Raw genomic sequence first — 25,523 nt, forward strand, 5'->3', positions numbered from 1 at the left:
TTTTATTTTGAAGGCTCCGTTTCCGGCTTAATTCCGCTTCAGCCGCGATTGATTCTGGGAGCTGAAGTTCTATGAACAAAATGTTTGCTGCAGTCAGAAGAACCCATATCAAAATAGGTGATGGAATTTAATTAAGTACATTTACTCAAGTACTGTTATTAAGTGCAATTTTTGTACTTTTTCTTTTAAATTCGTAAATGGTCACAAGCCAAAAAAGGTCCTGATATTTCAAAGTTGTATTTACAATTACTCATGTACTTAGTTACTTTTTTTTGCCAGTGGCTACAGGTGCTGTTAAGTTGCACTTCAAGTACAAACAAGATCCTACAACAAACTTGTGAAGGATCACCCTAACACAACATTGTCATATGCCTTCATACTATCAGCACAAAAATAACGACTGAGGACAAAACAAATTTACAAACATGTTTAATAAGTTTTCTGGGGAAAAATGGCCCCAAAGGCACCATGCGTCTTTTATTGTTAGATACATTTGTTTGATTATATAGTCCAACCTCTACTTTGAAGTATAAAATTGCAATGCACAATGGTAACAAAGACAATAGTAAACCACCTTAAACCAAAAAAACAAAACAAAACAAAACAAAAAAACCTGCCCACACCATTCAGAATATGATACATTAGATATCTCATTATTAATTATCAATATCAGCACAGTCACACATTATTTTCAGTGAAGCATATGGCAGACACTGAAAGTCAAAAGACAACAGAATCAAAACAAAACATTAATCTTGATAATGGCAAAAAAACAAAAAAAAGTCTGTATAAAAGATAAATTGAGAAACCTAGAGGAGGAGTGTTATTGTATCTAGCTTGTGAAATATGACATTCAAAGCCAGGTGCAATTATTCCACCATACAATATCTTAAATTTGAACTTTATAGCAAAATTGTCCAGTGAACCACACAGAGTAGACACTCGTCCAGCAGGACCCACGGCTCGACAGTTAATCCTGTCTCTACTTTGAGTCCTGCAATACTTTTAACATCTCCATCACAATGGAAAATGATCAATACATCTCCAAGTACCCCACCCTGCCCTCCCACTATTTGCTTACCAACCCTATAAATAACAATCAATGGTCATACTCCACAGCACAGAGACAATAGCTCTCATTCAAGACAATTATTTAGTTTGATTTCAAAATGATTTCATTTGTAATGTCAGTAAAAAAAAAAGTCTTAAATATCAAAACTGAACTTTTATCAATGAATGCAGCTTCTCCACACATTACACAGAGAAGGGTGAAGCAAATGAGCCGACTTCACAGCATACAATCTCTTTTTTAAACAAAAGAAACAGTGATTAACTTCTCTCCACTTTAGCCACGGTCTGAGTTGAGTGCTGAGTTAACTGATCACAAATATGAACATTAAGGCTCCCCCCTGCCCCACCCTGCCCTCCAAAAAAATACTCCTATGTAACACATATTCCTTTAGCATCCACTGACTCACAGTACAGAAACAATTCTTTTTTTTTTTTTCAATTAGGCTACATAACTCAAGGCAGAAAATAAGCACTGCTGTTGCTTCACCCCTCTTCTTGATCTTTTAAGTGCAACCAAGCACACGTCTTCATACAGCGAGAAATAATGGGGGATCTCGTAAGGATGGTAAAGCCTTGGCTTTATGTCAGGCTAGCAATGATACAAGGCATCCTTAGTGTCAAAAGTCTGTTATAGATAGATGCTTGTAAGACCTGATTTTTTTTAAAACTGTGTAATAAAACATTAAAAAAAGCAGAACCTTAATAATATGGTAACACAATAAACCTTCTCCCTGTACACTTGGACTGTAAAACTTGGGACGATTTTTTTTTTTCAAAGTAACAGGCTACATGAAAATTAGTTATCCCATACCATTCCTCTTTGTGCCCAAATACAAAAACTGCCTCAAAAGACGTGAATCTGAGAGGTTTCATTCAATTCTTTTTTTTTTTTTTGACAAAATACACCTGTCTGACTATTTTCTGTTCATTCTGTTCATTTAAAAACAAGAGGTAGTAAAAAAAAGGCAATCCAAAGTGGCAGGCAATGATATAATCTTTGGAGAAAAGGCACTTTCCTAACAAACCTACTGCAACAACACCACTTGGCTCTGGTTTTCCCCCTTCCGTGGTCCTGTTCTCTCTTCTTTATCAATCTTATATACACGCCTCTTATTGCTTAGAGTGTGTTCCCTTGGAAACCGTGAGAGTCTTCTCAACCCTAAACACATTCTCGTTCCCTCAATAAAACATTTCAAGTTCCATCAATTACCTTGGCAAAAGTGACCCACTTCATCTAAAGCATGTTTAAACACATGGAAAATAGCTGGTTGTTCGAAAAATCTGTAATTCTTCAAAATTTCTTTGCGTGTCGGCCAGTTGAGATTCATTCTTTTTTTTCCTTGCGTATGATACTTTTTTTTGTTGTTAAAGCATGAAATATCTGTCCTTGTTAGTAAGGTCTAGCATTGTTTGAATGTTTGTTTGCTTTTTAGTTTTTCCTGGATGGTTGAGCTGGTCGAAGAGAGATTGTATCACGCTTTTCGTCTGGCTTTTCCAAAACCTCCCTGAAGAGCTGTTAGTCTTTGACAAGTCTGTAGACGTGATACTGAGCTCCGTGTTCACTTGTGGAAACCTCAAAAACAAATGCTATACAGAGCAAGGTCTCCTGGGTGTCGCGGTTCGTCACCACCTGAAGGGGCGAAAGGAAAATGTCAATGGAGGAAACAAAGAAGTGCAGTGACAATCAATTTCTAAACCTGTTAAAGTTTGACAATTTGGGAAATATGATTATTGGCTTTGAGGCTGAGAGTCAGATGAGAGGATTGATATCCCTCTTATGGATCATGGTTAGTGCAATCTATACAAAAACCAAGATGTAAAAACCACACACTATGGTTTTACAGTGGTGCGGGGCTTGCTGTTTGCAGCCTTTATTCTAAGCTAAGCTAACTGGCTGCCAGCTATAGCTTCATATTTATTCTGCAGACTCAGAATGGTATCAATCCTCCCATATAACTTGTAGGCAATAAAATGCCCCAAAATGTCAAACAATAACAATCCCATATAATCGACTGCATGTTACCTGTAGGATAGTGAAGTTTTCAAGAACACTGTTCATCATGTATTTTTCAGGCAAGTGTTTGAGTTTGTGGATAAAGTTGATCATGTACTCGCACATAGGAGAACGGTGGATCCTGTAAACACACTTTCCTCCCTCCAGGCGGGCGTACTCTGTCTAAAACACACACACACACACACACACACACAGGATAGTGAGTTAAAAGTGAAGTTGGAGTGAGGGCGGCCATCTACTACAATCTGATAGGTCCTATATCAACTGTGTTTGAAAGGAGAGTAGTCATCAGCTCATGTTTTACCTCTACTTTCTCGACAACCTGCTTGCCAAACGAGCAGACTTTGGTTGAAACGGTGATCGTCATGTTCTCAATGCTGCCATACTGGCTGCTGACGCCGTAGAAAGAACCAGGGCCGTCCTGCATGCCACTGCTGTTCAGGTCCGCCTGCAGAGGGCACAGATTTCATATCATATTCATATTAATGCATCGGCATTGCATGTTTTGACACATCCTATAAAAAGGCAGCTGATAGCACACGAATCGTCAAGTCACAAGAACATTTTAAGTTACTTTACAAAATTCTTGAGACTAGATGTTTGGGGACAAACATAATGTGTGCACTGACAGTTAACAAACAGAAAGAGAAATGCTGTGTACATGATGAAGCAATGCTCTGTGAAATGTCTTGTCTATAATCTTAGGATCTGAAGTCCTTCACTGATACAATCACCATGGTGTCACAGGAAAAGGAAGCAGTTTGCATAAGCTGTAATTTGCTACCATGTGTTACCATGAAAATGTGAAGTAATAGTTGAAGTCTATAGTGGCAAACTTGCTAATGAGCAAGTTGCCTAAAGTGAGGCAAGTTATGTGATTTTGAAGATGGGTGTATGAACAGATTCTTTTATTGCCTCCCACTATGAGTAATAAACTAAAGAAGATTCCAACATAAACTGGAACAAAGAAAAAATGCTCCACAACTAATAACTGGCAAATGATGATGATGATGACGACGACCCACCCAGAATTTAACTAGGAAGAAAGCGTTCTGAGGGCCTTTCTCATAAAGCTCTTTGAGCCCGCCCTTCTTCTCAGGGAACTTGTCGTAGATCTGCCGGATGTCCACAGCCTCGAGGAGAGGGTCGCTGTAGGAGGGGTTGGTCTGTCCAATGTGGACAAACAGATGTTTGCTGTACTGCAGTGGACAGAGACAAAAGAGACGAGGGTGGGGTGGGGTGGGGCATGGTTAAACCTCATGACCATTAGCTGCAAAGATCATGTGACATTCTGTTGACTTTTGAGAGTGAAGAGAGTACAATGATCCAGATGGGGTCCGAGATGCCGTCCATCACCAAAATCATCTTTTGAACAATTTCCAGTGACTAATAAGCTTTATAGAATTTGTTTGGTTCCCATATATAGGAAGCTTTAACTTACGTTGTCTGGGTCTCTCTGCACCTCCATGAAGGCTGAGTACTCCAGCATCCGCAGCTTAGAGGAGGCGATGGTCCGGTCCTGCCACACTGGTACTGCGGTTGCAGTTGGTGCAGGGGGAGGCGCCAAGGGCTCATAACCTGGACAGCCCACACACACAAACACACACGCAAATTTATTTTAAAAACAGCCACAGTGACAGTGAGATGCCATTTCCAGATCATTTACTATTTTAATTTCTCACAGATTTTTTCCTTCACACTCACTTGGTATGGATTGCGGTACAGGACCTGATAGGCTTGGGTATGGTGGCTGTGCAAAAGGTTTGATACTGAAAGACAATGAATGATGTAATGAGACAAGGACATATAAACCCTATAACAACATAAATAAGAACATCTGATTTTTGTGGCACATGGGTCTTATTTGTATTTTTGACAGAACTCCTTATGTTAGTGTCATGGTGTTAGCATGTGTTGCTGCACCAGCTAGGCGTAAGTCCACCTGCTTCATTGCTTCTTAATGATGCAAAAATAGCATCAATTCATTATGATTTTACTGACAAATGAAATAAAATTTAATAAAACATTTATAGACTTTGGTCCTCTTGAACACTATGACGATTTATCCACCCTATTCATTTTTTAGTCTCCATCAAATATGAAGCAGTTAATTTGCCCGGCGGTGGTTTACATCAGTGCAGGAAACATACAGTAAAATACAGTGCAGAATAAGAGTTAGTGCTGCTTTGTGCTCACTGTTGGACCTTGGCTATGGGGAACTTACGCATGGCTGGTGCGGCCAAGCCCAGGAGTCCTTCCCGGGTTGAGATCTAGAACCAGCCTGGTGTGCGAAAATGTGATTCGTTAATCATGCCTTGCAATACCCACCTGATTATTTAAACCTAACCCCCTCACTGACTCTCTCATTTCTGCATTTACTGATCTCCAATGACAACATCTCTCTTAACAAACTATACACGCCATGGTGCCTCCCAGCAGATGTCTTGTGGGATCAGTAGAGGGGTTTACTTACTCCTGAGAGGGTCCAGGCTGTCCTGGGATTGGAGCAGGCCAGAACTGAAGAATTAATAAAAACAGTCAATTGCTGCTTCAAATTAAATGTTGCAAAATCTAATGTAACATTTCACAAGTGACAACGACAGAATGTGTTTATGTGCTGTAAATGCACAGAAAATGAATGGAGGTCTCACTCTGGCAGGTTGGTAGGGGGCAGGAGGCAACGGTGGAAGATGATTCTTTATCATGCTTGGTGAGACGATCTGTGCAGATGATAGTGCTGCCATGTTCTGCAGGGCTTTGTCTTTAGAGGCCTGATCCTACAGATTGACACACAGACATGAGGGGAGTAAACCACAAGGTGGCACCACAACGTAAACATCTATCTACTGCTGTATGCGATCCTAAATGCTCACAAGTAACAGTGGCAGTGGTTGTGTAAGGTATTTGTAGCTATTGAACAACATCTGAATTCTAAAATCAATACATTTTACAATATTGTGGATAACCTCCAACAGTTATAATGAGCTTTACAGGAGTTTAGCTTAACATGGAATAAAAACAATAACTGTGTGCTAACACTATTGTTTTAATCATCTTAAAAAATGTGAAGGAACAACAATTTTTGAAAGAGCAGCTGGAGAGAATGAAGCAAGGAGAAGAACAGAGAAGATGAAGCAGCATTGCCCAACAGGTATTTAAGCTTGGGTCACAAGACAAATTGAAGGTCTGTTAGGTCTGAAGGTGTGTTATCAGGATCACCACAAGAAAAAGAAAATAAAAAGAGTGCATCAGCTTGGAATGCAGTTTTGTCTTCATGTTGCATCTGAGAGTAAACACTAACAAATTCAGCTTTTTATTATGCGGATGAAAGCCATTCAATGTAGCACAAAAGAAAAACAAAGCCAACCAATTCATTTCCACTGTGCGTGGCACATAAAAACAAACTCAAAGCTTGTTTACTTTCATATGAATATTTCAAACTTAATGAAAAATGCATCCTCTGTTCTTTTTTTCATGTTTTCAAAAGAATGCATCTCAGCTTATTCAGATATCATTTTGCGATTAAAGGAAAGATGCCTAAGAAGCGAGACCCCGAATCAAAGAGTGACACCTTGTGCAAAGCAAGCGAGACTTTGGGCTTTTAGCAGAGGCTGGGGGTGGGGTGGGGGGGACTACGCTACATCAGGCAGGATGTGCAGCAGTGCTGTGTTCATAGCGTGGCTGTTTTCCTAAGCATTGCTTCATTATGGGATAGCAATGGGGTGGGACGCCATGCCAGCAGAGGGCCATAGCAAGGGGACAGTGCACTGGTGCTGCCAAACAAAGGGGAGGAGGGAAGCATATTGCACAAATCAGATTCACTTACCAAATTCATCGCCTGAATCAAAAAAGAGAGAAACCATTAGTGCTGTACGGCTCTATATAATGTGTTAAGAGTTTGTTTGAGATTAAGAACTGAACTGCTTCTCTTTTTTTTCCATACTATAAATGTGGTTTTCAAAAATTTACACCACGAATGACAATTCATCATGGTTTAGCAGTTATTAAGTTCAGTGGGGTGTCTATGTTATATGTAGCAACTGTAGGTGGCATATTGGACAACAGGAAAATGAAACAATAGGGAACATTTCAAGTCTTTGCAAAATATAAAGCAAAGGATAAGGACATAATTTTAATGAATCTAAAAAAAAAATCTCTATATAATCTGTGAGCGTGAGTAATTCAACAGAAGGGAAACATGATGCAAATAAGAAAAAGTCAAATCCTTGGAGGCTTATTACTGCACAAGCCTTCAGTGTGCTTCGTCAGATAAACAGTTGGTACATACAATGTGTAGCCATTTCAGCAGTTACACATTATACTACACTTTTTATATGTCTGTTCAGCTGATCATTCATGAGCTGATATTAAATAATTACAAAAAAATGTTGCAGTTACAGTTACAGCATCAGACTAAGGTGAACTGATGAGCCATTACAGTCAAATGACTAAATTAAAGGTGACTTCAAGAGGTACATGAGTATGAAGTGATTTTTTTCATGTTCATTTTGCTACAAAAATGTCTCTAATGTAATATTTTGAGTTGTGTGAAGGAGTCAAAACAGGGATGGCTGTTTGTGCAAAAAAAGAAAGAATAGAATAAATCACAATTAACCCCTTCAAGCAGAGAGGATAAAAGTTTGTTTTAAACCTTGAAACTTGAAGAACCTAAGACCTGATTTTAGAACATAATACTGCATTGCTTCATGTTTTAGAGCTTTGCTTTCATCAAAATATGTAAGATGAAGAGTGCTGATCAACTGAGCCCCAGGGAAGGGGAAGAGAGGAAAGCTATGGCTCACTATGAACAGTCTTGTACTTTGTATTCAAGATTAACTTGACATTTATGGAGAGCTCAGAAACTTGAATCAGTGGATGAATGAGCTGATTCTTGCTTCTGTATACAATAGAATTACTTGTATGTGATGTAAGGAAGAAAGGAGGTTGATGCAGATATCACACCAGCTATAGCTGGGTGGATGAGCTACACACGACATTACTGAAAAGATGGTTATAACTGCATGACAACTGACAATTGACAACTGTGCTGATGTACAGTATACTAGGGCATTAGTCTGCACAAAGGGGTTAATTTAAGTTGAAGTTAGCATTACAGAATGACACAGTGTTCTTAGTATTTACTTGTATCTGCATTATGGACTGTATCTAAATATGCAAAAACTATAAAAAGCATGAAGAGACCAGAGGGATTGGAAGAAGTATAAGACAAGTCAAAATGCCGATAACAATCAGATTAATCTTAATTTATGTTCAGTTTTACAAAAGACATTACAAACAGACACATTAGAGGAACTTAAGGTAGCAACTAAAGTAAAGTAGAGAGAGTTTTAGGGGAAGGAGAAGTCTCAGAGAAGTACAGTATGCTGCAGAAGCATGCCTGGCACAGAGGAGAGATACAGAGCTGGAGCATCATGCAGCTAAACAACTCACTCACTGGGCTCATCATAACAGCTTGTGTAGCATTCCTTTAAAGCAGGGGCTTTAGAATCACCTATTACACTTTAATTTTAAGAAAGAGATCAGGTCCATACTTATTGCAGCTTGGGCCTATGGTAGAAGTTAAAAAGCTCTGTCTCTTTGTGCACTGCATGCATGATACGGAAGCAGGACTGTGGTTATTTTCTTTCCAGAGCATTAACTCCTAATCGTTAAACAATTGCCAAGCTTGCATCCACTTGTCTAGCAGGAACTGGCCTTGCATCAAAGCAAGGATTGATAATATGCACAGATTAACTGGTTAGTGCAAAGCCAAGCTTTTTACCAGCCCCGCCGAGCCCGCGGTGAAGCGCATACCTTTAGCTTTGACTGGATCTCGCGAGATTTTCTCCGGGCGAGAACCTGCAAGTGGCTAGAAACCTGCACAGAAGAATAGCCAAGAGGAGGGAAGAGGAAAAGGAGACAGGGAGAGAAAAGACAAGGGAAGAAAGAGAGAAGCCGTAACCAAAGAGGAAAGAGATGCTCAGTCAGTGTTGCCGGGTGGCAGGCTGGCAGCACCTACCTTTATACCCGCCTGGTATTCGCGAACTTTCTTCCGTGCTAACACCTGTATGTGACTAGACACCTAAAGGGGTGTGAAACAGTTTTTGAGCATAAAAACAGCACTCACTCAGGTACATGCACACACATACACATGCCTTCAAGTGCAAACATGTACACACACACAAACACGCACAATCACAGTAATAACACACAAGGTAGGAGTTATAAATTAAAAATAGTACATGCAAAGTAAAAAATCTGATTCAGTAGCTCATTCGAGATGGTAATAGTCTACATTTCTCTTGGTATCAGATCCTATGAAAAGACCAAAACCAACAATGACTTGATACTACTAAGATGTTTAGCTTGATACATTTTAGTCCTCTGTTCCATAGACCAACCCCCCCTCGCTCCCAACTCACTAAAGAACAAAATGTGAATTAATCCACAGGAGAAAATAGTCCTCAACCAATTTACTCTTGTTCATGTAACATTTGCTAAAGAAATTGCAGAGCTCTTTTGAAAAATGAAACAATATATCAGTGATGCTTTTCTAAAGATTTAAGTACTCAGTAAGAACCACTGGGTTTTTGGTTGACTGCCACAGACATGGTAGGTAAATCAGAAAATACCAAGAGACAATCACATTGTTGGTTTAGGCCTTAAAAGGGATTTGTTGACAATAAGAGATATATATTTATATAATAAGACCAGTCTTATCTTTTGAATAAGACTTGTAATCCTCATTAATTTTATAACCATCAGGAATTATAAATCTGTTTCTAAGTTGCTGTTGTTGGTGGTATAAGTTTGTATAATGAATAATGTTCACCCATTGATCCCTGACTTAAGCCAAACCCATGCATGCTTATTCTACTTCAATCATCAAAGTCAGTAAAACTTGTTTACCTGTTTTCTTGTGCGGGTTTTGCCTGTCCTCAGCTTGATGTACCTTGCTATTAATTCATTGCGACCTACAGCCAAAAAAACAGAAAACAAGGTCACAGACAAATCTAGAATACACAAATGCATGAAAGGAGAATTAACCCTTGTAGATCAGTGATAATACCCTGAAGTGGACAGAAGGTGGCACTCTAGTTGTACCTTGAATACATGCTTCATGTCAGAAGAACAGCAGTGTGACCTTTCCCAGAGCTTCTCAGACCCAGGGCAAACACATTTGTGTCATGGGTCACAGGCCACAATAACACCTTTATTTCCTATAGGAGGGAGTGCTTTTAAAGTTTCAGCTCTTATTTAAAATAAAGCGGGTATTAGAAGGTTGATTTTCTCGTTTTACCCCTAAGTTTCATTATCTCGTTTCACACCTCCTCACTGTCTGCTCACATGGCCCTGTAGCCTAATTACAGAGAGTGCTTAGAAAACAGAACCATGTTTTTCATGACATAACATCTACTCTCGACATTCTGCACAAACAGGTTGTGCAGAGAACAGGCTTCTATTCTGGGCTTTCATGGTCCTCTTTACCTCTTTCAGTGCTGAGCATGTGCTTTAACAGGCTCTGCCATTTTAGCAAAGTGCAGCTGGGATCAAGCAAAAATCATCTTTAGGGTATGAGGAGTGCAAAAAGCATTATTATGTTGTCTTGAGGGAAAATCAGTCCATCAGTCTTTTTCGCTTCTTTCTGTTGCCAAGTCATGCTTACTGAGTTTCTGCGGCTGAAAATTGGGCCAAAGGGAGAGGTTGAACCACTGTATCATTATGAATAATGACCTAAACTCCTCTAAACTTGCTGACAGAAATTTTCACCAACAAAAATTGGTCAAGATGTGCTTTCTTAAACACACGCAGACACACAAAATAGACTGTGTGTCTAGGAAGTCTAGAGTTTAACAGCTTTCAGAATATCCAGACACATAATGACAGGAGAAACAAGTCCTGTTTTTTCACACACTCTTTAGCATTTGGCCTCCAGAAGGCCCTGGTTAGTGCAATTACCATAAAAGTACTGCAGGCCATCTCCAGCAGGCTTGCAGCACTCGCCGTACTCTCCAACCAGTCAGCCCGGCGGTCGGCCAGCAAAGCAGAGCTGAACTGTCTGCCGATACTGAGGTAGCCCCTCCCCTCCTGCCCTGGGCCAAGGATGGACACGCCCGCTCCAGCGCCTCCGCATTCCTAGCATTCCTCTAAGCCTGTCACATCTGTGCTAGCCAGTCTGATTGGCCTGGGCCTGCGAACACAGCCAGAGCTCGGGCCAACACACACATGCTCATATGCACTTCCAGCTCTGGGAGAAGCAGGGGTTCAAGCCGGGCTGGGGGCTATTAGGTTTGGGGTGGGGGTGGTGGGGTCGTCAGTTAAGAGGGGCAAAAGGGGCAGCTGATGCAGTAACTCTTGGAAGAAACACAAAGCCATAACTGTCTCTGCCAACAACTGCCACCTGGCAGCAAAGCAGCCCCTTTTCCCAAAACAACACCACTGTGTGACCCTGCATTCAACGGACAGCAGCACCTGCTGCCGACCATCCCAGCAGAGGATGGCAGAGAAAGAACAATGCCAGTTCAACCCCCACCCAACTGTCACTCTCAATCTCTTCAGCTGAGGGGCAAAGAGGGAAAAAACATTACGCCCTCCCAACCACAGAGTTCTGCTATAAATTTCACAGATATCCCATTGCAAAGTTCTGTACACTGATATACAGTATGAACTAGGTTCTACAGGTTTGACTAAGAAAGATAAAGACTTCTCTTAGAAAGGTGAGGTGGACTCAGCACTGCACAGAGCTGATCATACTGTAAGTATGATCAGACCTTCAGGCTGAGGCTGGGGAAAACCAAGTACAATCAAAGTGATTATATAAAGGATTTTAAAATAGCAGACCATATACTTTTTCTGTAACATTTATTATAACAGCGTGGAGCACAGTAATGACTTGGTATTGCATGGTAAATCAAAAACGTGTTTTGTTCATTTGTTGAACAGTGAAGTTCTGTGGTTGTGAGCTGAGAAGATACAGTATCTCCAGTTTTACCACAACATCTGGTTGGTTTTGTGATATTTTAAAATCCTTGGTTTTGTTTTAAGTGATATACAGTTTGCTGCTGAGACAGGCAAAAAAAAAAAAAACCTCTGGTGTTTGATTTCAAAGTCTATAATAAACATTTATAAAGTTGAATGTTATAATGACTTGGAAACTGAACTCACATTCTCAGGCACTACTTTTTCTGCTCAGTGGAAAAAGACAAACTGGATTATGATACTGTACCACTGCAACATTGAACAGGAAAATGATTTGTATCAACTATTACATTCCTAAATGATATATAGCACAACTTCATGGAAAACAGTAAAATCGCTCAGGAGACCTGTTTAACTGCAGGCGCAAACTGCTCTGGATCACTAAAATCAGGAGGGTGAGTTGATGCCTACAAAAACAAAACCTGCAGCTGGACAGCATTCCCTTAGGGTAAAAAATAAAATCACAACCTGACATAGAATATTAAAAAAAATGTCCTGAGACTTCAAAGCAGCAGCTGCATGGTATGCACATGCACACTTTATGGATAATTAGCACTTCTGCTTTTTCTTAGAGTGGTGATCCAGTCTAACTGGTTATTTTAGTTGATCATATTTTAGACACACTGCTCTCTCAGAACCCAACAGATAAAATATCAAGGATATGATCTCTGTGTCGTCTGTCTGCAGCCGTGGCAGCCAAGATTTGCTCAGACTTGAAATGGTGTGTGTGTGTGTGTGTGTCTGTGGGGGCGGTCAGAGAGACAGTGAAAAGGCTGGCCAACACAGCAGGGGATCATGACAGGTGCATACAAACAGAAACGCTAGTACAATCGCATGCACGGCCTCACTTGTCCTCTGCCTCTAATTTCCCCACACTCGCTGTCTTTCCATCTCTCTACCCTCTTTCTGAGCTGCTTATGATTCCCTTGTTGATTGCTCAACACCCACTCAGATCGCTGCAGGCTTCCACTCTTAACCTCTTCTCTGACAGGACACGCCTATCTTTTTCTTTTACTACACGACCGCTGGAATTTTCCACTTCCACGCTAAGATAGCGAGCAAAAAGGTAATCTCTCTTCACTCTTGGTGCCTCCCCACCCACCTCCTGCTCTGTTTCTCCCCTGAACCCTTTCTCCACCCTTATTCTCTACCCTCCTCCCTTTTCATAACATTGAGGTAATCCTAAATTGCTAACATACTGCTCAGCCATGACTGAAAACATTCCTAACATCTCAGTGAGGGGGCTGACAGGGAAGCACTGGGCCTGCTCAGTCATCATTACAGGCCTCTCAGCCCCCCTCACGTACCTTGATGTACACGTTTTGTCACAACTTTGCACATGCACTGAACCTGCTGTTAATTCTTAATGTGGCTTTCAAAGGTCAGAACAGGCAGAGGCCTCCGTCTAGCACTTCTAACACAAATCTTTCTGTTCTTTGTACCCAGAATGCTTTGCAGCAGCGACAGCTGCAGGGCTGAGAGAGAGAGAGAGAGAGAGAGAGAGAGAGAGAGAGAAAGAGAGAGAGAGAGGTGTGTGCTTGGGGTTTGACACACCTGTCGAGGCCAGAAAACGCAGGTGAACAACATGTCAGCACAGCCCCACAGCAAAACAAGACAGGCCACATTTTTTTTGACACACGCTCATCTTCTGAAGATACTTCCTCTGAACTTGGGGTGTAAAATGTGCCAACTATTTAATTCTACAAAGAACAAACAACTCAGAGCCACAGCTACTCTTTTGCTTTTAGTTTGTGAAGCTTAAAAAGACAGATAGCAGATAGTCACCTGCTGTACTATAAAATTTTAACTGGGGCACTGAGTGTTCATTACTTTCTTAAGGAAACAAAGGTTTGATATTTTGAAGTAAGTAAATTTGTTTTCTTGCCAAGACTAAGATGAGAAAATTGATACCACACTCATACATGTCATGTCAAATATGTGGCTACAGCATGCAGCTAGTTAGCTTGTTCAGAAGTAGCAAAATCTGCCTACCAGCAGCACTAAAGCTCTATAATTATCATGTTAGATCTTGTTTCTTTAATCTGTACATAAATTGAAGAGGTGCTGGTAAGTGGATTTTGGACAGAGCTAGGCTAGCTGTTTCCTCCTGTTTCAGGTCTTTATGCTAAGCTAAGCTAACCGGCTTCTGGCTGTAGCCTTATGTTTACCCTACAGATGTCACAGTTGTTTAAAAACAAAGATGGAATAGGTGATCATGCTACTAACTCAGATAAATTCCTATAAGTTTGGTAGAGTTAACACTTACAGATACAAGATACAGATAAAAGATACAATAGTTTAATCTAATGCACATTTTCTGGAACAGGTAACCGTAACGGTCACAGATGTATTTCAACTGTTATTACATCATAAGACAACGTTTAGCTTCTTAAAGTGTTGTTCATGTTCGAAAACAATTGGAGTGATTATTAACATGTGGGAGTTATTAAAATTGAGTGTTATTCTCCTTTGAACTCTTTGTCAACCCTGAGCTGCATAAATGACTGGCAATGCTGCTGGGAAGTCTAGACAGGTTTGTAGAGCAAAGAATACACATGTATAAAACAGTCCACTTGCTAATGGAAATTTGCAAAGGTTTCCCACCAACTGAAAAAAAAAAAAAAATCCTGGCAGAAAAAGTGGAATTCCCAACGGGAGGGATGACTTGCCTGCATTTGGAGGCCACTGAGAGTCTGAGACTGCAAGGTAGACAGTATTACATACAGTGCAATCGTTAACATTCCCCTAACCTCACGTCAGGGCAACTTTTAGATGTCTGAGGTAATCACCTTGTGAGAAGGCTTCTTCTGGGGCATGCCTTGGCTCTGCCAGCAGAGCCTCAGATGACTTATTGTAAATGGAGAGGGTGTTTAGTGCCCTAGAAAAAAACAGGCCTCTAAAAGGGGTCCCGAGAGTTAGCTGCTAAGGGGGCAGGTCTGTGCACGGCCTGCCTCTTTGTTGACGTTCTCGTGACAAATGTATGGAGCCCTGGGACACAACACTGCTCTGCTACACGGGACTGAAGAGTTATTTAGGTTTAAATCAAAAGATGGCTGCAGAGGTTTCTGCTTAAAGTCTTTATATAGAGCTCAAATTAAAAGTATGCTGTAAACTACCTGTGTCATTACAGAATAAGTTTACTAACGTGCTGTTATGTTAAAGCATATGCACTTTAATAACATCAGAAATTCCTAAGTCTGTAGACAGACTGAACTTGTTAGAATTAGTCCATCTTCTCAGATCTTTTTACATCTTCTTATTTATTTACATCTGTAAATATCTTTTTCTAACAGTTTGTGATTATTTGTCTGTCAGTCCTTTTTACAATCAATTAACTTGTTTAATCCACAAAATTCCAAAAAATTGTGAAAAATGTCCATCATGAGATCCTAGGGCCAAAGAATGTCTTGTTTTGTTTGACTAGGAGTTCAAACCCAAAAATATTCAACTTAAAATGATAAAAAAGAGATAAGAAGAGAAACCTCACATTTGAGAAGTTGCACCCAACAAATGTCCAGCATTTCTATTTGACAAATGACTTGTGCTGAATGAACCAGAAAAAGTTATGAATGATTAATATTCTGTTGATTAACAGATATGGATTGAACGATGACTCACTATTTGTTTCCTCACTGCTATTCTCTTTGAGACAGGTTCAGAGTAACAACAGAAGCTGCAACCATGGCTGAGTTATCTCAGGTATGTGCTTGTCCCTGAATATCAAAATCTGCCTGACAAATGAGAGGATGAGATTCCATCTTGGGTGAATCACGCCAAAAGAATCCCATCTGACGTCAAGCGCAGAAAAAGCCACCCAAAAAACCAGTACTTTGAAAACAAACACTAATGCTTCTAAAATACACAGTCTGTCTGAGACTTTGGTGGCAATGATTTATGGTTTTTATGGTTTCATTGAAGCCGGAATCAATTTCAAGTTCTTGAGACATGATGGACAATAATTAAAGGGCAGGAAAGTCTTACAAAGCATGGCTTGAGGGAGTTGAATTACGATGGTGAAAAGAACATAATTTCACAAAACCAGAGAGGGGTTTGTTGAGGACAAGGCCAAGTAAAACAGTAAAAGAAGCAGCACAATTCCTGTCAATCAATGTTTACTGCTGCTCAGCAAAATTTCTAAGATCAAATGGTAAATCTAATTAGGAAAGCGTGCACTGTCTCAACAACAGGAATGGGAAAGTGGGATCAAAATAATGAAAGACAAATGCGTTCAACTTCCTACACCTGGATGTCAGTGATTCTACCAAAGGACTTGCCAACATATCCATCTGGAGTTTTTCAGGACATTAAGGGCTCAACACCTGCAATTTAATGAACACGCAGCAGGAAACAGCATAACTATTCTCAAACCATATGGATGTTTAAAATCTTCGACAGAACAGCATGCCAATGGGATGTTTTCGTTCCTTAGTCTCGATTCACGCTGCGGTAATTATCGCTAATTTAACCGAGCCATCCAGCATCAAACACAACACTTCTCCAGAAACCAGCTACAGCCAGTCACCTACAGGCAAAACTCTCCCAGCGATACCGGTGTGGGGAGAAACAAGCGCATGACGTTGAGTGATAAAAAACAAAAAGCAGATTTTGTGGGTGAAAACATAGCAAGGAAGAGAAGGAGCCATAAACAGGAGGCATAAAAAACAGGCTGTAAAGAAAAACACTCAAAAAAAAAAAGACAGGTGTAAATCAAGGGGAGAGGAGCTAAGATGCTCTCAGGACAGCAATAACCAGCTCCAACAGCGCTGGTGCGACTGGAAGAACCTGCCCCTGGGTCACAGCACAACAGGTACAGACTTGTTAAAGAGTTCTACGTGGAAAGAAAACATTCACCTCCTTGTTGAAGATGTGACATGAGTACAAGAGGAAGAAAAGTATTTTTCTCATTTCTTTTTTCTAGGGCACTATGGTTGATGTTTGTTTTCTTTCAACCACAAATCTCTGTGGAATGGATGGTTTCTCATTTTTGTGCATTCATTATGGGACTGATTTCCATGTAATTGTTGTTCTTTTGTTTCCCTGGCTGTTATCCAGTGTGTACTCACCATACATCTTTCCCTCATCTGACAGGATGATTTTCCTCCTGCCACAGGGAGGGTAGATGGCAAGGGCCTCCTGGAAGCTCTGCTCGATATCCGGGCTCCACACGCCCTCGGCGTCCCCGTCCATGGTCTTGTCCTCGTTGTCCCCGTCCAGCCCATCTTCTGGGCTACCGTTGGCGCTCCACTCGTTGGACGCAATGGTGGCGGCTCCCCCAGGGCCCGACCCCGAGCCCCAATATCAAAGGATCTGTAGGAGATCTGTGGAAAACAAAAACAATTAACTTAGTATGAATAAATCGTTATTCAATAATGGTTGGACTTTTCAACTTCTTTACCCAGATAGCAATATAAAGGAAGTCTGGGGATATTCTGTATTTTTTCCTTTTGAGAACAAATCCCATGAGAAGACCAAGACCAAACCTTATTTCTCCAGCCACGAACCTTGCACTGGGTGACGTGCTAAATCATGGTAAGGAATGTCGGCACTGGAGTTACTTGAATCGATAACTGCTACAAACATTGTCCTGATGCCGTAAACACCAAATACTACCAAACCGTAAACACCAAATAGTAGCAAACTGACATGGAAAATAGTCCCCAACAAATTTACTACTACCACTTAAACTACACAATGAGTACAGCTGCCGGATATTATAGGTGTTGCAGTACTAGAGAAGTCAGTCATAAAAAGGTTGTTTTCAGCAGGAACCAGACATTATATACTGAATTCCATGCAACTTCTTTTTCCAGTATTACTCCACATTATCCAAAAAAAAAAAAAAAAAAAAAAAAGCATAAACTGTATAAATTTTGCACTGCAGGTCATATGATTCCATCTTGCAGATATATCAATTACAACCGACTGCTGTAATTAACTATGAGGAAAATGTATGATGCACAGTGTGAAACTGACTTTTTGACTGGGTCTGTGCTATAATTATACATCACTATTTGTCTCATCAACATATTATTTTTGTCACCTTCATGTCTGGAGGTAATTAGCCAATTGGCAAAGAATGAGGAAGCCTGAAAGGCCTTTCAGTATTTGTGCTGGTTGAGCAAGTTTCACAAATCCTGGACCAGTGTTCTCGGAATACATCCGTGGCTGCACTGTAGACATCACAACACACTGAACTGTGCTAACCTACAGGCAAAGAGGTCCGCACGATGAACGAGGTTTACAATATCGTACAGGTCACCAGCAGGATCAGTAAAATACAGGAGAACATGGATCAGGGATTTGATAAAATTCAACTGAATTATGTCTACAATTTAAATTTACAGCTCCCATACAGTGTGAACTTAATCTGCCAAGTTTGTCTGCTCTTTTTTTCTTTAGAAATCTACATATATTAAATTATTTGTGTAGTTGCAAAGAAAGACCCATACTGTGTGAGAGTTCATGTAAAGCATAATGAATGCTCAGCTTGAATAAGGAATGTTATTCATCTATAGGTCACAGTTCTGGCTTCCTTTGACATCTTCTTTATTGCAGTCGTTAAATTTCTATGAATAAACAATGTTAACTGTAATTATTACTATAATTTCCTCAATTTTATTTCTCTGAAATGGCCAAATGAATTCAAGATATTCCATAAAACGAAGTTTAAAGACCTCACTAATCAGCACTGGCCTCAAAGAATTCTTGTGGTCTGGGAACTGTGTCCCAATGTGGTTGGCTTATGGCTGACTGCAGGCAAAGATCTTAAGTATTTTTCAAGCTGCCTTTTCAGCATTGTATTGTTTCTGAAATGGAAGTCTATGAGGTAACCATGATCCTCCAAGGATGCTTGTGTTTCTGCTTTAGCATTTTTGCAGATGCCGACAAAAATAAAGTTTAATGGATAAATACAGAGAGTACAAAAATGAGTGTTCCTGTGGGAAAAACTACAATGATCAAATTATACGAATATTTAGAGTTTACATGATAAAATGTTAAGAACTATTGTAGATTTTCTGTTTTCAACAGTTTTTTTTCCATTAGAAACTATATATATATTTGAACTTCTTCAGAAGTTTTTTTCACAGTTAGAGAAAATATTAACACTGTGGTTCTTGTAACATAAAAATCTACCAAGAAGTTTCAGTCTTAAGTTTCAGTTTCTGCTCTTGTGATGTTTCATAATGCAATGATACCAAAACTGTGTGGCCATGGAAAGAAAGTCAACAATATAATATACAAATTCTATATTAAATAAAACACAGAAATTCATAAGAGCCTAGAAATCTCTTTTAGTCTCGTCTTTGTCTGTCGTCTCTGTTTATGTCTCAATATTTAGAAGGGCACAGGTTTTGTAACTGCTGCAGATATAGCAAGTCCTCCGAGAACAAACTAGTGAAAAGGCGGAGGTGGAGGATTAGTAATGTTTCCTTTCTCTCCCCATCAGAGAGGAGCAGGCCAATTCCACTGTTCCTGTGGTGATATTCTGCCACACATAACATGCAACATGAAATTTATGGATGTGACAGAACCCAAACGAGAGTTTGATAAATATCCTCAAGTCAAGCTACTAATTTTAGCTGAGAGGGTATTGGTTATGGCAGACACTTTGGAAGAGGGTCACAGTGTTAAAGCTCAACACTGAAAACTGAGCGCTCATCAGCAGCTCAAGTGATCCGTCTCAGTCCTCACAGATCACACGGCTGGATCCCCACCAATGACTGCTGTCTAAATACGACCAGAGTTTGGGTTAGTTTAATCATATTCTGTCGTGCCAATCTGTCAATAAATGCACGATACTTTACAAAAATCTGCATCCAAAGGACAATGACAAAAACCACACAGAAATGTGTTTTCTGGTTCCAGCTCCTAAAATGTGAGGACTTTTTGATTTTCTTTGTCTTGTATTATAGTAAACTGAATATCTTTTGTGTTTTGGACTGCACTGTCAGACAAACAAATTGTTTCAATTAGGTCCGTAACGAACAATTATTTTAATCATCAATCCTTTTATCTATAAAATGTCAGAACATTGTGAAAAAGGCTCGGTACACTTAACAACAGCCCAAGGTTATGTTTTCAAATGTCTCGTTTTCTTCAACCAACAGTCCAAAATCCAAAGATATTGAGTTTAACTGATTGATACATCAACTAATAGCAGCCAATATGTCAATTATGGAAAACAGTGATGGCATTTACTACCATAACAATTAATCAAGAAAATTATCAAGCAATAATGAAAATAATCATAGCTGCAACCTTAAATATAATCAATCAATTTAAAAAATGCAAAAGAAATTAAGTAGCCTACTTAATAGCCATTGCAACATTTATGACAGCCATTATATTAGCTGTAATGATTTTGCTTATTTCATTGTCTTGTCTGTTTGTTGGTACAAATTAAAAACTGTAGGCTAAAAGAGCCATCGACATCAATACTTGTGTAACCTTTAAACACATGTTTCTGTCTCAGCCCCAAGTATGGCAGATGCTGTTTGTGTGGTCTGGTGTGAGAATGTCTTTCAGGCAGCCCCAAGTATTTCATTAATGAATGCACAGGTGCTGTGGGGCAACAGCTTCAGTGAGGCTGGGGCAATAATCAAAGACTGGTGGTACAGTCAGGCAGGGAAGGAGGGGCAGCCACTCTATTGTTTATCTCCAATTATAACAGAGAAAACACAGCAAACCTCTTTCGCACCACGAGCTGTGAAGAGCGGCAAGGGGTGCTCAGTGTAACACGCGGATCTGACGACCTCGATGGAGCTCCGAGTGCTCACAAGAGTGTGTTCAAGTGAGGTGCTACGAAAGAGAGGCTCTTCACCGAGAGAGGGGCCTGAATTCCAGACATGTCCTTATTAAGAAAGGGCTGCGAGTGCTCACTGTTTCTCCTCCTGCCTCCCTTGTGTCAACCCAACGCCCTCCTTCCCTCCCTCCCTTCGCCTCCCCCCACCCAGCGCTCAGAACGTCTCTACCCAAATAAGGACAGGAGACCAGGGGATGCGTGTATGGGAGGAGTGGGTGGTGGGTGGGTTGGTTGGTTGGTTGGAGAGCAGAGAGGGAGAGGGGGTGTGCATGGGGGGCGGGGGGGATATTGGGGGCAGCGGTGGGGGTGGGGGGTGTTGTCCAATTTAGGCGTCCACTTTGGGGTCTGGAAAACAGTGGGATTGTTCCAGCTGGAATGCAACATCAGCAGTGAACACGCTCCCGCTTCGTGACGCTCAGAGCTCAGACTAGAGGGAGGGCATTGTCAGTGGAGCCATTTTTCAATACATCCTCTGGTGGAGTCACAGGATTTAAATCAGGACAATAGTCACGACTTCATGATAAAAAGTGAGATGCACATAAAGTCACAGTTTTATGGAACTGAACGCAACAGCTAGTTTGACAATTGCAGAGAGCTCAGATAAATGGATTCAAGATGACGACCTTTAGGATTTGGTTTCCAAAATGATTTACTCCCGGCACGTCATTTGAAAAGAAAAACTGTGGTAATTAACATATTGATTATATTAAAACTTCTGTTACCAGCACACTGTAATGTCCTTCTGAGCCAAGTTTGGGTGAGAAACTCCACGACATAGTAATGACTCAACACAACAAAATAAACTGCAGCTACATGAGGTTGCACACATGAATGCATACAATACATAAAATCACTTACAGATAACTTAAAATACAAATAGTCCCATGTACACTGTCACTATTAATTGACTAGACAATCAACAAGAAAGTAATCTACAGTTATTTTGATTATTGGTTGATCATTTGTCGTTTTGCAAGCAAAATAATCCCAAATACCAGCTTTACAGTTGTGAGCATTTGTTGTGTTATGTGATGATAAATCAAATATTTTTAAGTTTAAGGGTGATGGTCAAACAAAAAAGGACATTTGATGACACAACCTGGCCTTTAGGAAACTATGATAATCATTTTAGAGTATTTTATAAACCAAATAAGTAATTGATTAGTCAATAATATGCAGATTCATAGCTCATAGCTAATCATAATGATCATTGGCTGCTGCCGTGGTTCCATGCACAAACCTGTGTGTGTGTGTGTGTGTGTGTGTGTGTGTGTGTGTGTGTGTGTGCGTGTGTGACTTCTTCCGGCGTTTGCCAGATGGCAGGGTTTTATTACGGATGTTGATTGAATGACATGCTGCTCTCACATTTAACACAAAAATCAAGGACACACCTCCCCTCCCACTTTCTGGGATTCGGGCCATGGGACTCTGAGACCAACATGCTACAGAATTCCAATGTGCAGCAGGAATGTAAATAACGCCGCGAAGCTATGCGGCTTGCACGTTCATTCAAACGGCACCATTCATGCAGCAGAATCCCTCTTCCCATTTTCCCAGCCCTGAACGGAGCGATCACATTGCAGTCTGTTTTCAGCAATCGGCTTATCTCTGCTCCGGCTCCATCTATGAAAACCAACCAGAGTTTATTGGCACCCATACTGTGTTTCCCCTATTCCTAGACAGGATTTTGTGCGGTAAAATGTCCCAGTGAATTCCAGTAATTCTACTGAGTCACTCTCAAGCTGCTGGGTCACATGGAGGAAAGCTGTCGGTACAGCCTAAATCAAGGAGGGGATTCCATCACAGACATCTGTATCATGAACTTTTGTTTAAGTGTGCCACAGAAATCCCTTACAAACACCTACGGGCAGGAAAACAAACAAGAGTCTGTGTGTTTCAGCAACAAATGGAAGGCCTGACATTCAGCAGTTGGCACAAGAACCCTTACTCAATCACTTTTTTTTTCAAGTTTTTATTCCTCAATTCTATCTTCCACTGAACATGAGATCATCGTGGTGCTCTCAGATGGACCAACCAGATGGATTTCTACTTACGCAGTGGAATTCAAAGACTACAGTGAGGCAAGACCTTGAGAGTCAAAATTACTCTGTCATGTCTCTGATTTTTATGGGCCGATGGCAACATCTCTTCTCCAGTCCACTGGTGGGAAAGAATACAGTTGTTGAACCTACCGACATTTAAGGACAAACAGGGTGGATCAGAGAACTATACTGAGCCAAAGACAAAACATCCCACCATGAGAGCCATGCGAACCCATTGAGCTAGGACAGTAGTACCAAAAACAACAGTTAGGCACATTGTGTGTACAGTGAGTGACTTCTGAGTTCAACCATTTTTTTTGGGCTTCCGCTGTTAATTTTACACACATGTACATTGTTTACGTGATTGTGAAGTCCTTTAGGTTAAGTGTTTCCCAACTTCAGCTGTGGTTTCTAGAAGCAGCTGAATTTCAACAGAAACTGGCTCCTTCTCGTTAGCAACACAACAATCAGAGAAACTTTTATTTTAATGATGTCAAGACGGCCCGGGCTAGATGCATAAAATCACAACCTTTTTGATGTTACTCGTTAAAAATGCTGTAAATACCAGACAGCAACACAACAAACAGATATGTGTGCGTTCTCAGACCAGTTCAGACAGAGGGGTCGGTGCAGAAACTGACTAGTTCTTTTTGTGCTGTTGGAAGAGAATCATCAACTGGCAACAGCTAGAGGCCCAGCATCTTTATGCACCTGGTCTGTAGGATTGAGGAGATACACTTTGATCTCAGATACAAACATTAGGCATATTCATGATATAAACAGTGCACTCAGTTGCCATCCAGTATCTCTTCCTAGCTCTATATCTCATCAAAACAAAGCAGCATGCATCCGATGAGCGCTAGTATTCATTTGGGGTCATGTTTTTGGCAAACCAAAGAATGTAAGACCAATACTTGCTCTCCTTTTAGCTCTGTTTTGAGTCTCCACCAACTCCTGATGGAAATATCTGGGTCTTTAGCTGCTAAATGCTACACTATGTTCACCAGCTAGTTGCTAACTTAGGCTGTCTTCTGTTTGTTGCTGAACAGGTAGTGTACTGTTGGTTTACAAGAGCTTTTTGCCGAAAACAGTCCTGATGAGAGCGTTCAACCAAACCATTGAACCAAAGCAGGAAAATTGCTGGCTGTAAAACCAAAACAATGACCTGAAAGAAGCTAAAAGGGCAACTGTAGAGTAAGGTGAATTTTCTCTTGTTATCCAGATAAATGCTCATTTTTGGTCATACCACACAAAGACACTACAGTGCAAATCAGCTTCCCTCTTCTATCCACAACTCTGCACACCCCCCACCACCATGACTCAATTCTACTGACTCATGTCCCAGAGCAGATTGTTAACAGATTTCCATCAAATCTGTCTCTTCCACTGTTGATCCATCAAGCCTGTTGTGTTTGCATGTCTCTCCATCAACACCCACTGGCAGAATGTACTGCATATACCTCCATCTGTTTGCTAACCAGTACACTACAAGATTTATTCCTGTCTTTAAAAATGCAGCCTTTGTTAACTTGCTGCTAGAGTTGGGACACTTGTTGGCAGAGAACAGACCCCTGCTGGTAGCCAAAAGCCCCCCGCCCCCCACCTTCCTCAGCCCCACCCCCACCCCCCGCTCAGCTGAGAGTTAAACACACCTCCACACAGAACTTAACATTAATGCACAGTAACAAATTTGCGGCCTAAAACTCCTCCACACAAAAACCCACACGTCTTGTTAAGGTTGAAGGGCGCTCACAGATGTAGAGTGAGCATTCCCTGTCACAGTGAGACCCCCTCCGCACACACCAACAGCCACACAAACACACTTGACAGGGGAAACAACAGGACTTGGCGGCAGAAGGAGCAGCTGCTCTCTAAGGTCAGATTACAGATAAAGAAAACATTTTAGGTTTCAGGCCAGGAAAGCTGCTCTCTGACAAGAACTGGAAACGCCACCTTATTCCTCCTGACACACACAAATGCACACAGATGCATCTACAGCGGATGCACATGTTTCACAGTATTATTGCTCTTTAATTTAGGGGATAAATTGAGGTGGTGATGAGCTTGGGGTTTGAGCGTTGGCCCATCAGCTCCACGTTTGCTGCTGACACTATTGCCTTCCTCAAAACTCATGAAAGCACGAGCCCCATCTCCAAAAAATCAGAGTCACCACCCTCCCCTCTCCCTCCTGTGTCTGTGTTTGGCCCTAATAAATTCTCTCCAGCTCCTCCAATAACTTCCTCCTACTTCCTATCTGGCACGGCGCTCAGGAAACAATCAGAGCTGAGAGTGAGAGGAGGGCTGGACAGCCAACAGCTCACACGGCAAGAGGCAGAGAAAAAGAGGCAGAGGGAAAAGTTGAGACAAACACGCACACACGAACACACATGCCACATGCACCCCTTGTCAAGTCAAACATTTGCAGTTTGATACCAGCTGCCCAGTGAAAATAATAACGCTCAGGGTAATGTCTTGCACACAAGAATGAACAGCCGCATTTTCTGTGTGAAAACAGACCGAGCTGGAGGAGTCTGACATACATTTTTAAACAGTTACACCATAAAAATCACCACAAGTGACTCTTACTTGTTGTTTTCTTGTAAACAAATCACAC

At 40.9% G+C, this 25,523-nt stretch overlaps 1 protein-coding gene and 1 long non-coding RNA gene across 13 annotated transcripts; one reads left to right on the forward strand and one right to left on the reverse strand.

Annotated features, from left to right (window-relative positions):
* Positions 1-412: 412 nt before the first annotated feature.
* On the reverse strand, positions 413-17,269 carry tead3b (TEA domain family member 3 b). Of its 12 annotated transcripts, none has more exons than XM_018661873.2 (14): positions 17,128-17,269; positions 9,995-10,059; positions 9,105-9,167; positions 8,900-8,962; positions 6,912-6,923; positions 5,737-5,862; positions 5,559-5,602; positions 5,310-5,366; positions 4,790-4,854; positions 4,527-4,663; positions 4,111-4,284; positions 3,390-3,533; positions 3,095-3,247; positions 413-2,701 (listed from the first exon to the last, which is right to left on the reverse strand). In XM_018661873.2, exons 1-14 carry the CDS (start codon positions 17,249-17,251, stop codon positions 2,588-2,590), a joined length of 1,341 nt encoding a protein of 446 aa, XP_018517389.1. In that variant the 5' UTR covers positions 17,252-17,269; the 3' UTR covers positions 413-2,587. The 12 variants fall into 12 exon arrangements, with proteins under 12 accessions (XP_018517389.1, XP_050930383.1, XP_050930387.1 ...); XM_051074426.1 differs by having other exon boundaries at positions 4,527-4,671; positions 4,789-4,854; XM_051074430.1 differs by lacking the exon at positions 9,105-9,167 and having other exon boundaries at positions 4,527-4,671; positions 4,789-4,854.
* LOC108873597 (uncharacterized) lies at positions 10,092-17,297 on the forward strand. The gene is made up of 4 exons (XR_007814283.1): positions 10,092-13,130; positions 13,511-13,640; positions 15,718-15,763; positions 17,153-17,297. It is a non-coding gene; the product is annotated as an uncharacterized LOC108873597 (long non-coding RNA).
* The last annotated feature ends 8,226 nt before the right edge of the window (positions 17,298-25,523 follow it).

This window comes from Lates calcarifer, linkage group LG12, assembly GCF_001640805.2.
Source record: "Lates calcarifer isolate ASB-BC8 linkage group LG12, TLL_Latcal_v3, whole genome shotgun sequence".
Lineage (NCBI taxonomy): Eukaryota > Metazoa > Chordata > Actinopteri > Centropomidae > Lates > Lates calcarifer.

Coding starts and splice junctions, on each gene's coding strand:
- tead3b (XM_051074426.1), bottom strand. CDS start 17,251: ATGGACGGGGACGCCGAGGGCGTGTGGAGCCCGGATATCGAGCAGAGC. Junction 5,367..5,558: donor CAGCCTGGACCCTCTCAGGA/GTAAGTAAACCC, acceptor TTCGCACACCAG/GCTGGTTCTAGATCTCAACC. Junction 3,248..3,389: donor AGGTTGTCGAGAAAGTAGAG/GTAAAACATGAG, acceptor TGTGTGTTTTAG/ACAGAGTACGCCCGCCTGGA.